The sequence below is a fragment of the Oncorhynchus kisutch genome, linkage group LG29 (assembly GCF_002021735.2).
Source record: "Oncorhynchus kisutch isolate 150728-3 linkage group LG29, Okis_V2, whole genome shotgun sequence".
In the NCBI taxonomy this organism is placed as follows: Eukaryota; Metazoa; Chordata; class Actinopteri; order Salmoniformes; family Salmonidae; genus Oncorhynchus; species Oncorhynchus kisutch.
In genome coordinates, this window is record NC_034202.2 from 22,825,270 (window position 1) to 22,839,250 (window position 13,981).

At 42.3% G+C, this 13,981-nt stretch overlaps 1 protein-coding gene across 3 annotated transcripts in view; it reads left to right on the forward strand.

Annotated features, from left to right (window-relative positions):
• LOC109874406 (colorectal mutant cancer protein) overlaps window positions 1–13,981 on the forward strand; it is a 136,628-nt gene that overhangs the window by 58,019 nt on the left and 64,628 nt on the right. For all 3 annotated transcript variants that reach the window (XM_020466291.2, XM_031809220.1, XM_031809219.1), the window contains 3 exons: window positions 4,191–4,304; window positions 11,473–11,615; window positions 13,664–13,806. In XM_020466291.2, the coding sequence (XP_020321880.2) occupies window positions 4,191–4,304; window positions 11,473–11,615; window positions 13,664–13,806 (400 nt within the window). The remainder of the gene's footprint in view (window positions 1–4,190; window positions 4,305–11,472; window positions 11,616–13,663; window positions 13,807–13,981) is intronic.

Genomic DNA, 13,981 nt, shown 5'->3' on the forward strand with positions numbered 1-13,981 from the left:
TAGAGTGACCATTGGGTTCCTTCCTTACCCAGATCTATGCCTTGACACAATCCTGTGCTCTGACATTCACTGTCAACTGTGGGACCTTATATAGATGTGTGTGCTTTCCCAAATCATGTCAAATCAATTGAACTCACCACAGGTGGACTCCAGTCAAGTTGTAAAAACATCTCAAGGATGATCAATGGAAACAGGATGCACCTGAGCTCAATTTCAAGTCTCAAAGCAAAGTGTCTGAATACTTATGCAAATAAGCTATTTCTGCTTTTTTTATTTTTAATACATTTGCCAAATAAAAAATAAAAAACTTTTTCACTTTGTCATTATGAGAGAGTAAGTAAATAAATAAATATTGTATGGGGTCACCAATTACCTCTACGTCATGCCTCTGCCTGCCTTTCTGTCTCCCATGTCATTTCCTCCTTTTACCTCTGATCTCTCTCTCTCCCGTGACCACAGCACAATCTCATGCCAAAACCCAGTAAGAATTGGCCGCAACCCACCATTTGGCAAACAGGCTACACAAACAATCGATTGGATGTGGACCGAACAGGGTTTCCTGTTGAAGTAATGTTAGTTCTGGTGGTTGGCCCCTTCAGTTGAGCAAATGGTGATTACTGGTAAAACTAGGCACAAGGCATTGAATTATGTCATTGTCTCACTCACTTGACTTATCATGCAGACCAAACCTAAGTTTTCATGCACACTACAGTGTTATACAGTATATCTATATAAAAGCTAATACTGTATCGATCTAATCCTAGATTGATTTATATTATCTATGAATTAGGGCTTTTTTAAAATGCTCCCTCAATCCCTCTCTGCTTGAGTGTTAATGGCCCATTCTGAATAGCAGGTGATCCTTGCAGTCCCTCTCATTCCTGAGAGGATTAATTCAAGGTGTTTCTCTCCCTCAGGACTGATCAGAGACGGCAGAGGAAACACAGTATCGCTGGTTAATTCATTCACACCGCTGCTTACGCAGCAATACATACTGTACTTGTTCTGTCCAGAGTTATGGTAGTAAAATAGTCTTTGTATGGAGTTCTGTGTATAGAGAAGTGTAGGAATAGTGAAATGGTGTGTAGAAAAGATTCACCTTGAAGTTGTGTGAATGAACAACACTTTATTTTTGAGTACTGTGTAGCTGACTTTTCACCAATAATGTACTATTCACGAGTTATTGTAGAAAGTACTGAGTCCAAAAGATTCTCCTTGAAGTATTGTAAGCCTGTATGGACTACATGCATGTTTTGAATTGTTTTTGTGTAGCCTGTTTGCCAAATGGTGGGTTGCGGACAATTCTTACTGTTTTTTTTTTCTTGAGATTTTGCTGTCGCTCTTGTTGCTGGTGATTCTCTGATCCACCTCTACGCAGATGAGACCATTCTGTATACTTCTGGCCCTTCTTTGGACACTGTGTTAACTAACCTCCAGACGAGCTTCAATGCCATACCACTCTCCTTTCGTTGACTCCAACTGCTCTTAAATGCAAGTAAAACTAAATGCATGCTCTTCAACTGATCGCTGCCTGCACCTGCCCGCCCATCCAGCATCACTACTCTGGATGGTTCTGACTTAAAATATGTGGACAACTACAAATACCTACGTGTCTGGTTAGACTGTAAACTCTCCTTTGAGACTCACATCAAACATCTCCAATCCAAAATTAAATCTAGAATCGGCTTCCTATTTCGTAAAAAAGCATCTTTCACTCATGCTGCCAAACATACCCTCGTAAAACTGACCGTCCTACCGATCCTCGACTTCGTCATTTACAAAATAGCCTCCAACACTCTACTCAGCAAATTGAATGCAGTCTATCACAGTGCCATCTGTTTTGTCACCAAAGCCCCATATTCTACCCACCATTGCAACCTATACGCTCTCGTTGGCTGGCCCTCGCTTCATATTCGTCGCCAAACTCACTGGCTCCAGGTCATCTACAAGTCTCTGCTAGGTAAAGCCCTGCCTTATCTCAGCTCACTGGTCACCATAGCAACACCCGCCCGTAGCACTCTCCCCAGCAGGTATATCTCACTAGTCACCCCAAAGCCAATTCCTCCTTTGGCCGCCTTTCCTTCCAGTTCTCTGCTGCCAATGACTGGAACGAACTGCAAAAATCACTGATGCTGGAGACTCATATCTCCCTCACTAGCTTTAAACACCAGCTGTCAGTGCAGCTCACAGATCACTGCACCTGTACATAGCCCATCTGTAATATAACTACCTCATCCCCATACTGTATTTATTTATCTTGCTCCTTTGCACCCCAGTATCTATACTTGCACATTCAGTGTTTAATTGGTATATTGTAATTACTTATTATTTATTGCCTTACCTCCCTAATCTTACCTCATTTGCACAGACTGTATATAGATTTTTTTCTATTTCTATTATTGACTGTATGTTTTGTTTATTCCATGTGTAACTCTGTGTTGTTGTATGTGTCGAACTGCTTTGCTTTATTCTTGGCCAGGTCGCAGTTGTAAATGAGAACTTGTTCTCAACTGGTTAAATAAAGGTGATGTAAAAAAAAATGGTCAAGGGTTAGGCTAGTAACATTTCTTTGTCTAGAGATCCACAAGAAAATTAGAAGTGGTTTAGTTTGGTCTCAGAAGGTTTTGGAACCACTGTACTACAGATAGAACTCAAGTAGTGAAAATAAATCCTCAGGGGCTGGTTTGAGTTAGTTTAGCAGTGGAGGCTAACTTTAACATCACAGATCTGTGTTGGGTATATATGGAGGTTGGTCTGTCTTTTTTTTTCTTCCCTTGAAAACCAAGTCTGCTCCTTTTGTCTAGTTTGGAAAGGACTCTCATTGTAGCTTAGTGGCATGCAGCCCCATTTGTATCTGCACTCAGTCTCTGCCTAGTCATGACAGCTCTAATTCCTCTCTGAAAGTTAAGCCTCCACACTGCAGGATGAAACAAAGGTTGTCGCAGAGAAGTTTGTCGTGTTTTTCTGTTGCAGTATGCTGAGGTAAGGGGTAAGAGTTTTCTAATGCCCCTAGGCATATCTTTTGTGAGACTTTCTTCTCGATATGAGAAAGCAGGACTGTGTTTTTTTTTGTTTATTGTGTTAGTCTTAATCTACCATTTAAAAACCTTGTTCATATTTTTCCATGGAAAATGTGGGCCTAAGTCGATTTTTGGCATTAGAAATGCCAATCTGTTACTGTAATTTGTGTTAAATATTGATGCTAGAAGCTATTTGGTTTGTCGGTTTCCCACCTGTTCCGCTGGATTTAGATGAAGAGGGATAGGCCATGAGTTAAAGAAAATAAAGAAATAGCTTGAGCTGTACTTGCACTGGATGCCATTGTGTTTGGAGAGGAGTGAATAGAATGAAACCTGACATTGGTAGTTGTAGAGAGACTGATCGATTAGATAGTGATGTCATCACACCAAGATTCTACAGATAGCATTAGGCCTATATCAGCACTGGCAGACAATTGAAACATTTGGCTCCCATTTCCACTTTCCAGTGTCTTTTTTTATGATACAAACTATCTACACATCTCATTCTGTTAGTGTCTGCATAGAAGTTGTCGCAGAGAAGTTTGTCGTGTTTTTCTGTTGCAGTATGCTGAGGTAAGGGGTAAGAGTTTTCTAATGCCCCTAGGCATATCTTTTGTGAGACTTTCTTCTCGATATGAGAAAGCAGGACTGTGTTTTTTTTAGTTTATTGTGTTAGTCTTAATCTACCATTTAAAAACCTTGTTCATATTTTTCCATGGAAAATGTGGGCCTAAGTCGATTTTTGGCATTAGAAATGCATATGGCTTAAAGAATGACTGTGAGCAGGCTAACTGAATACAGTAGAGAGAGTGTGTGTGTGTGTGTGTGTGTGTGTGTGTGTGTGTGTGTGTGTGTGTGTGTGTGTGTGTGTGTGTGTGTGTGTGTGTGTGTGTGTGTGTGTGTGTGTGTGTGTGTGTGTGTGTGTGTGCGTGACACCTCAGCCCACCCAAGTGAAAAGTCTACATGCTCCACATGATAAAGTGTTAGCGCTCTCTCTGTTCTGTATCAGGGCTTAAACTCTTCGAGGGAGAGTGTGGAGGTTGGAAGTGTGTGTGCTCTGTAATCATTGTATCTGTTGTAACTTGGTCTGTGTATGTGTGTGCTTGTATCCATGCCTGTGTGTGTGTGTGTTATGGTTCTAACCCTCTCTTCTCTCCCCTTTCTCTGTAGCTCCAGCTGACAGCCCTGGCCTCGTGGAAGGGGGACTTGGTAGAGCTGAACAAGCGGCTGGTGCAGACGGAGAGAGAAAGAGAGCTGCTAGAGAAGAGACTGGCCAAAGCACAGGTACTCTACCGGACAATATATGTACATATTGTATATTCACATGGATTTATATTCTGTATTGTGAACTCACCTTTTACCTTAACTTAAGCTTACCATTCAAAGTCCCACGCCAAGATAATTGCTGTAATGCTGTGGGTACCACCACCACCTCATCTAAAGCCTTACAAATCTGAATAACATTTATGTCCATAAGCCAGCTGCAGTGGATCTCTCATCATGATCAATCATTTGTGAAACCCTGTGTAAATGGTTCCTCTTTCCCCCTCCTCTTTTCTGCACCTGTGGTTTAGAACTCTCTGGTATGCAGAAGTTCCATTGTAGGATTTGTATCTTTGAATAATAACCCAAACTGCTCTGATGGATGTTAAAGAACTACAGTAAAATGGAATTGAACTGGCTTCACATAAGATATTCTTTCGATGTATGTTTTTTAAAGAATATCCAGGAATAGCTGACGCGTCACATAGGCACTGATTTGCATGGCTTACCTATTGGAATGTGTTCGGAAATGTCCCCTCCCTCCCAAAACAACCAGTCCTTATGCTCCAATCAGAGTTGTTACTCGTCCGAGAATGGATGCAGAATTCTGATAAACATCATCACGAAGATCATCTTTTGGTTGTTACTATCTAGCATGTGCTCGAAAGGAACTATATTCAGCAATCGGGTATCACTTTCCCATTACATTGCTCATAGTATCGTATTATTTACTAGAAGCTTTGCTTTTTAAATAATGAGGAAATTGATTTGGCATGAAGCAACACTGGAACCAGGAAGCCTCAGTAACCATGCCAACTGTTTAGCTTCGATCTGCTTTGTAGTTTTCCCAGTCCCAGTGATTGACACTGGCACTCTCCTAGGAGGGAGTTTTGGGCTCTACCTCTCTCTCTCTGTGTGTGTGTGTGTGTGTGGACAGAATGAATGGGTGTGCTAACGTTTTTTAAATCTAATGGAATGAGTGTAATAGCGAGACAGATTGTGTGAGTACCTGTTCTATAAATGCCTGGGGAATTGTCTTTAAATTAAGAAGCTGTTTATTCAGACATGGCCTTCTGAAGCATCTCCCTCAGGCTGTTAGACTCAGTTTCTCTCCGTGGGCCACCACCTGCGTGTCTCCCTGGAACCCTACAAACAGACACAGCACTGGTTCAAAGAGCTGTGGAATACTTTTGCTGGCACCTACATCGACTATGGGTATTTTCCTCGTGGTGATGTTTTTAAACAAAAGGCAATCTGTTACTGTAATTTGTGTTAAATATTGATGCTAGAAGCTATTTGGTTTGTCGGTTTCCCACCTGTTCCGCTGGATTTAGATGAAGAGGGATAGGCCATGAGTTAAAGAAAATAAAGAAATAGCTTGAGCTGTACTTGCACTGGATGCCATTGTGTTTGGAGAGGAGTGAATAGAATGAAACCTGACATTGGTAGTTGTAGAGAGACTGATCGATTAGATAGTGATGTCATCATACCAAGATTCTACAGATAGCATTAGGCCTATATCAGCACTGGCAGACAATTGAAACATTTGGCTCCCATTTCCACTTTCCAGTGTCTTTTTTTATGATACAAACTATCTACACATCTCATTCTGTTAGTGTCTGCATAGAGAGTAATGACTGGAATCCTTATAAGTCAGGATCTACACAAGTCAATGATGCCTGTCAGGTCCTAACTCAGACAAAGTACTGAGTTAGGAGCTATGGAGCCTGTATATGAAATAAAACCTGTTGTAAGATGTGCCCACTCTTGACATTTGAACTCTCTCATTGGTCTAAAATAAAAAGTCGTAAATATGCAGGACATTTCAGTTAAACAAGTTTATGCCCAGGATATGTGGTGCCTAGAAGTCTAAGGAGGATGTTTGGCTCCAAAAGAGCATGTTTTCCTGAAGTGGATGATTTTTTATTTGACTGTTGTATTGGGGTGACCTTTTGTTCAGAACTCCCCACTTTTGGTGTGCTTTTCACCTCACAATGTACTTCTGATTGAGGACAGACAGACCAAGCCTTTGGCCCTTGTAGAAGTTCTTGCCTATTTTATTTGTAAAATTTTAAAATTTCACCTTTATTTAACCAGGTAGGCTAGTTGAGAACAAGTTCTCATTTGCAACTGCGACCTGGCCAAGATAAAGCGTAGAAATTCGACACATACAACAACACAGAGTTACACATGGAATAAACAAAACATACAGTCAATAATACAGTAGAACAAAAGAAAACAAAAAGTCTATATACAGTGAGTGCAAATGAGGTAAGTTAAGGAAATAAATAGGCCATGGTGGCGAAGTAATTACAATATAGCAATTAAACACTGGAATGGTAGATCGGCAGAAGGTGAATGTGCAGGTAGAGATACTGGGGTGCAAAGGAGCAAAATAAATAAATAAATACTAGTGTGGGGATGAGGTAGGTAGATAGATGGGCTGTTTACAGATGGGTTATGTACAGGTGCAGTAATCTGTAAGCTGCTCTGACAGCTGGTGCTTAAAGCTAGTGAGGGAGATGTGAGTCTCCAGCTTCAGAGATTTTTGCAATTCGTTCCAGTCATGGGCAGCAGAGAACTGGAAGGAAAGACGACCAAAGGAGGAATTGGAATTGGGGGTGACCAGTGAGCTATACCTGCTGGAGATACCTGCTGGAGCGCGTGCTACGAGTGAGCTGAGATAAGGCGGGGCTTAACTAGCAGAGACTTGTAGATAACCTGAAGCCAGTGGGTTTGGCGACGAGTATGAAGCGAGGGCCAACCAACGAGAGCGTACTGGTCGCAATGGTGGGTAGTGTATGGGGCTTTGGTGACAAAACGGATGGCATTGTGATAGACTGGATCCAGTTTACTGAGTAGAGTGTTGGATGCTATTTTATAGATGACATCACCGAAGTCGAGGATCGGTAGAATGGTCAGTTTTACGAGGGTATGTTTGGCAGCATGAGTGAAGGATGCTTTGTTGCGATATAGGAAGCCGATTCTAGATTTAATTTTGAATTGGAGATGCTTAATGTGAGTCTGGAAGGAGAGTTTACATTCTAACCAGACACCCAGGTATTTGTAGTTGCCCACGTATTCTAAGTCAGAGCCGTCTAGAGTAGTGATGCTGGACGGGCGAGCAGGTGCGGGCAGTGATCGATTGAATTGTATGCATTTAGTTTTACTTGCGTTTAAGAGCAGTTGGAGGCCACGGAAGGAGAGTTGTATGGCATTGAAGCTCGTCTGGAGGTTAGTTAACACAGTGTCCAAGGAGGGGCCAGAAGTATACAGAATGGTGTCGTCTGCGTAGAGGTGGATCAGAGAATCACCAGCAGCAAGAGCAACATCATTGATGTATACAGAAAAGAGAGTCGGTTCGAGAATTGAACCCTGCGGCACCCCCATAGAGACTGCCAGAGGTCCGGACAACAGGCCCTCCGATTTGACACACTGAACTCTATCAGAGAAGTAGTTGGTCAACCTGGCGAGGCAATCATTTGAGAAACCAAGGCTGTCGAGTCGCCAATAAGAATGTTGTAGTCGAAAGCCTAGGCCAGGTCGATGAATACGGCTGCACAGTAATATCTCTTATCTCTTATGATGTCGTTTAGAACCTTGAGCGTGGGTGAGGTGTACCCATGACCAGCTCTGAAACCAGATTGCATAGCAGAGAAGGTACGGAGAAGGTATGTTTTTGTGCTGGTCAAGGGCAGACCGGTCTGGAGTGAACCAAGGACTATATCTATTCCTAGTTCTACATTTTTTGAGAGGGGCATGCTTGTTTAAGATGGTGAGGAAGGCACTTTTAAAGAATAGCCAGGCATCCTCTACTGACGGGATGAGGTCAATGTCATTCCAGGATACCACGGCCAGGTCGATTAGAACGGCCTGCTCGCAGAAGTGTTTCAGGGAGCGTTTGACAGTGATGAGGGGTGGTCGTTTGGCCGCAGACCCATTACGGATGCAGGCAATGAGGCAGTGATCGCTGAGATCTTGATTGAAAACAGCCTATGAAGGTCAGAGCCAAACTGCTCTCAAAATATGTTTTGGCCCTGGCCATAAACCACATGTCACTTCCTATCAGAGACTGTTGTGCCTCTGGGCATCAGTGGACGGGTGTTATGACAGTTGGTGACACGCGTCATACTGTGTGACCTGATAATGGCTGAGTGGAAGCTGCTCTTTGTCCCTGAAGCTCTCCATGGGGTAGGGAGCTAAAGCCACTCAGCTATTTGAATTGCCACTGCTGGCCATTGAACTGGAGGACTCCTGACTCAACCCAGGATAACACACACACACATTGGGGCTCTTGTCTCAACGTGGGGACTTTGATGGCTGTGTCAGCCTGAGGCACATACCTCGTCACCTGAACCCCGACCTTCTACACACAGACATTTTTGTTTAGGATGAAGTACACCCCTGACTCCCTAAGCTTTTGACTTTTGACCTATTAACCTTTGAATCCTACTCTCAGAAACCTGGGTCTTAGACTTTTTCAATGGGGCGCAATGTTTAGAAGGTCGCATATAGAAAGATTCTACACTAAAGCTGGGCGTTATGGATAAAAATCCAGTATATTGTCTGAATTTATGGCATAATGACAAATAGAACAATACGTTTATAACAATGTGCACCGTAGGTTTTTAAATTATCCTTTTGTCACGACCGTCGTATGAATAATTAGACCAAGGCGCAGCGTGAGTAGAGTTCCACATTTTAATGATAGTGACACTTCCAAAACAACACAGATATAACGATCGTGAAATACGTAGCGTAGCGCACATTGTCACTCAAACAAAACAATATCCCACATCGCAGGTGGGAAAAAGGACACACTAAGTATGATCCCCAATTAGAGGCATCGATCATCAGCTGCCTCCAATTGGGAACCATACACACACACCAACATAGAAATATAATACCTAGAAACCCCCCTAGTCACGCCCTGACCTAAAACACCATAGAGAACCCCGAGGGCTCTCTATGGTCAGGGCATGACACCTTTAAACTACTACTACTACTACTACTACTTGTTGGATGGTTGTACTCATCAGTTGTCCCATTAACAATATTAGCAAACTTATTTAATTTCAATTCACTTCACGTTTAATTTCAATTCACTTCACATGTCTCTACTATAGGCTACATATCGTAATGAACGATGTCAGTAAAATGCCTGCGATAATTTAAATTGTATCGTCCCAGCTATATTCCACACGACTCAATGTTCTGCATGACAGAGGTTTATGCTTTTTCTATCAACATCATGCAATTCTATGATATTTGTCACATTCATTTGGCAGTGTGATAAAAAGAAAAGTATTTATTTAAAACCTGTTGTGACTAGGGGGCAGTATTTTCATTTTTGAAGAAAAAAAAACGTTCCCATAGTAAACGGGATATTTTGTCAGGACAAGATGCTAGAATATGCATATAATTGACAGCTTAGGATAGAAAACACTCTAAAGTTTCCAAAACTGTAAAAATATTGTCTGTGAGTATAACAGAACTGATGTTGCAGGCGAAAGGCTGAGAAAAATCCAACCTGGAAGTGCCTCATGTTTTGAAAGCGTTGCGTTCCAATGCGTCCCTATTGAGCAGTGAATGTGCTATCAACCAGATTACTCTTTCTCCGTATTCCTGAAGGTGTCTACAGCATTGTGACGTAGTTTTACGCATTGTTGTTGAAGAATACCCGTAAGCGTCTACATTGCGCAAGTGGTCACCTGATGCTCCCAGAGGGATTCTCGCGTAAAATACAGAGGTAGCCATTACTCCAATCGGTCCTACTGAAAAACGAATTATCCCGATGGATATATTATCGAAGAGATATTTGAAAAACACTTTGAGGGTTGATTATAAACAACGTTTGCCATGTTTCTGTCGATATTATGGAGCTATTTTGGAATATTTTTCGCCGTTTTCGTGACTGCAATTTCCAGGCGATTTCTCAGCCAAACGTGAAGAACAAACGTAGCTATTTCGCCTACAAAAATAATATTTTTGGAACAAAGGAACATTTGCTATCTAACTGGGAGTCTCGTGAGTGAAAACATCCAAAGCTCATCAAAGGTAAACGATTTAATTTGATTGCTTTTCTGATTTCCGTGACCAAGTTACCTGCTGCTAGCTGGACAAAATGCTATGCTAGGATATCGATAAACTTACACAAATGCTTGTCTAGCTTTGGCTGTAAAGAAAGCATATTTGGAAAGTCTGAGATGACAGGGTGATTAACAAAAGGCTAAGCTGTGTCTCCAATATATTTCATTTGTGATTTTTTTTAAATTAGTGTCAGGCGATGATTACACTCCCGCATGCGGGATGGGGAGTCACTAGAGGATTTATTAACCTTTATTTAACTAGGCAAGTCAGTTAAGAACAAATTCTTATTTACAATGACGGCCTACATCGGGCAAACCCTAACCGGACGACGCTGGGCCAATTGTACGCCCAATCACAGACGGTTGTGATACAGCCTAGAATCGAACCAGGGTCTGTAGTGACGCCTCTAGCACTGACATGCAGTGCCTTAGACCGCTGCGCCACTCGGGAGCCCCAATTGGGAGATTTCTGTATTCATAAACACAGGAATTGTTGTCATAGATGACATCACCGAAGTCGAGGATCGGTAGAATGGTCAGTTTTACGAGGGTATGTTTGGCAGCAAAACGCTAAAACATTGTGAATAAGTCCATAGTAGTTGTAGGAGATAGTTTGCAGTAATGTTAATGCTTGATTAATGTTCCATTGTGTAACGCACTAGGCAGACCCCTCTTTGTCTGGCTTTGTTTCATTTTCATGTTCAACCGCTGACACAGGCCAGAAAAACATACCAATCTGCGGAGGTCATTCCAGGAAGCGCAGTATAACACACACGAGCTCAAGCCTGATCTCTCTTTCTCACTCTAACTCACTCACCTCTTCTCATCCTCCACTTGTAATATAGCTGAGGGGAAAGCTCATACATTTCTCTCTCTCCCAACCTGTGGGCTTCATGTAGACACTCCCCAGAAAAGCCCTTAGTGTGTGTGTGTGTGTGTGTGTGTGAGAGACAACCAACCTTGCAAACCAACAGAGAATCGCCTTTCAAAAATGTGAAAATAACAGAATAGGATGCCGCTTGGATATTAAGGCTTTAGCTCAGTGGGATAACTTGGTCTTGGGTTGAGTCATAACAAATTTATAATGTGTGTTTTGTCAGTGTGAGCAGTCCTATCTGATGCGGGAGCATGAGGACGTTCAGGAGCGGACCACCCTACGATACGAGGAGAGGATCACAGAGCTACACAGCATCATCGCTGAGCTCAACAAGAAGATAGACCTGCTACAAGGCACTACCATCAGGTGGGTGGCACACACACACACACACACACACACACACACACAGACGTTGTTTACTTATTGTAGTGAAATCAAAATCGGAGCATTTGCGTCAGAGGCCTTGTAAGTGTTTGTTTTCCTAGCTCAAGTGCCCTCTCCAGCCCTCTCCACCGGTGCTTAACACACTGATGTGCACCGGAATTAAACTCCCAAATAGGCATTGGGTTGAGTGCTAAGCAGGACCATTAACCAAACAACTCATTAGAATGAACTCAAGAATGGCAGCCCCCCAAAATTCCTCCATTTCCAAATGCGTACTGGTTTTGGTCACACTTTATTTGGATAGTCCGGATTGTCCATCTGTAGATGCTTTACAGGTTTAGAATAAGGGTTAGTGTAAGGGTTAAGGCTAGGGTAAGGGTTAATAGATAGTTACTGTTAGGCCATCTGTAGATGCTCTACAGACTATCCAAAGAAAGTGTTACCCTGTTTTTTTTATTAGGTAATAGATTCTTATGAATTTTGGAGAAGGGGAATTTTTGGAATCTGTTTTCTTTCACTCTGTTTGTGTGTGTTTATGTTTGCATAAACGGTGCCTTGCCAAATCAGTGTATCTTGCTTCATGTTGTCAGAACAGCACATAACAGCGTGAGTCAGTACTTTCTATTTGCCAACCTTGTGAGAACTATGTGATGTGTATTTATTGCCCGGCTATTTCATTCACAGACGTGCAATCAAAAGATTGTGTCAAACCAATGAAATGCAACCAAACGACCCTATAATTCAGAGCTACAGGCAAGATGTTACATATTAGTGTTTGGTAGCAGCAGTGACGTTGTTTACTGCAGTACTACTTTCACCAATATTGTTTATTTCTGTATTACATACATAGACCTATTGGATAGAGTTGGGATAGAATCCATTATTCCAATGCAACTCCAGGCATGTGTGGCAGACAAAATACAGTATCCGAGACACAGGCACAAGAATCAACATTCATTTAAAATGTGGAAATGTGTGCTGCTTTCATTCGGATCTAGGAATGTTCCTTGATAAATGTACCTAGCCGTCATTGCAAGGGAGGACAAGTGGTATCAACATAGGTGTGGGGTGTCCGTGCTTCATCTAATAGATAATCCGATGTGCTCAGTCTCACAGACGTGTAAACACTGCACTTCTTAGATCTGACATTTCTCCTGCAGGTTGGTCACACCGGGAGCTTTCCTCTCATTAAAACTACACATGATCTTCATGCTTGTGCATATATTTAAATACTTATGCCTGAGAAGTTCAGACTGGGACGTCACTATTGCTTAATTGCAGAGGGTTCTCATCTAAAGCACGAATACACAAACACGTGCATGTTTACGTGCTGTATAGAGTTAATCAGCTTGCATATTCATGTGGAAAGTGTGCATATTTGAAAAGGACAAATTCTCGCTCCCGCCTTATATGAAAGGCATAGATTTCCATGTTTAAGAAGTCATAGCTAATCACATGAAATAACCTGTAAAACGGCAAAATACAGCCAATTGATGCTAAACTTACAGTATATAGGCTGGATCTCAGAGGGCTTGAATCAAAGGACCTATTATACTGTAGGTTTTCTCAGGTCGTTTTTCCAGATATTAACCATGTTAACTATACTCAAGGCTTAAGATTGGCATGATGGTACATCTACACACTTACTGTTTCTATTTTAAGATAAATAGCTGATGCCCTACAAAACAAAATGATTTCTCATCCCCACTGATCGATTCTATACACCATCATCTGGTTGTGTGTGTGTGTGTGTGTGTGTGTGTGTGTGTGTGTGTGTGTGTGTGTGTGTGTGTGTGTGTGTGTGTGTGTGTGGTCATGACAACAACATTGAAGTAAAAAAACTAACTTCGCAGGGAATTGTCACACGCGCCTGTTTGCCAAATCAGTTTTATGCTTTAGCTGACTCGTCTGTTTGCCATCATGCCAGGAAATTACAGTGTTATCGAACCACAAACACATCTGTCAACAAGGCTAGTGGCATATCACTTTGCCCTAACTCCGACATAACTCAGTGACCCTCTGCCCCTCAGGGAGGAGGATGAGTTTTCGGAGCTGCGTTCGGAGCTCAGCCACAGCCAGCACGAGGTCAACGAGGACGGACGCAGCATCGACCAGGACGTGGCCTCCGTCTCACTGGCTGAAAACCACTCCACCCTGGCGACCGCCAACATGGGTAAGAAAGGACACTGCAGTGCTTGACTGTAAACCCACATACAACTCTTATAAATGAGTTTGTCTTGCTCTGAATACCCTCGTTCTATGGTTTAGTGGACACATTCACAACCAAGCCGGAGTTTGCTCCACTCCATCAGTAGAATGAATGTGTTTATGCTCTCAGGCTAATCTTC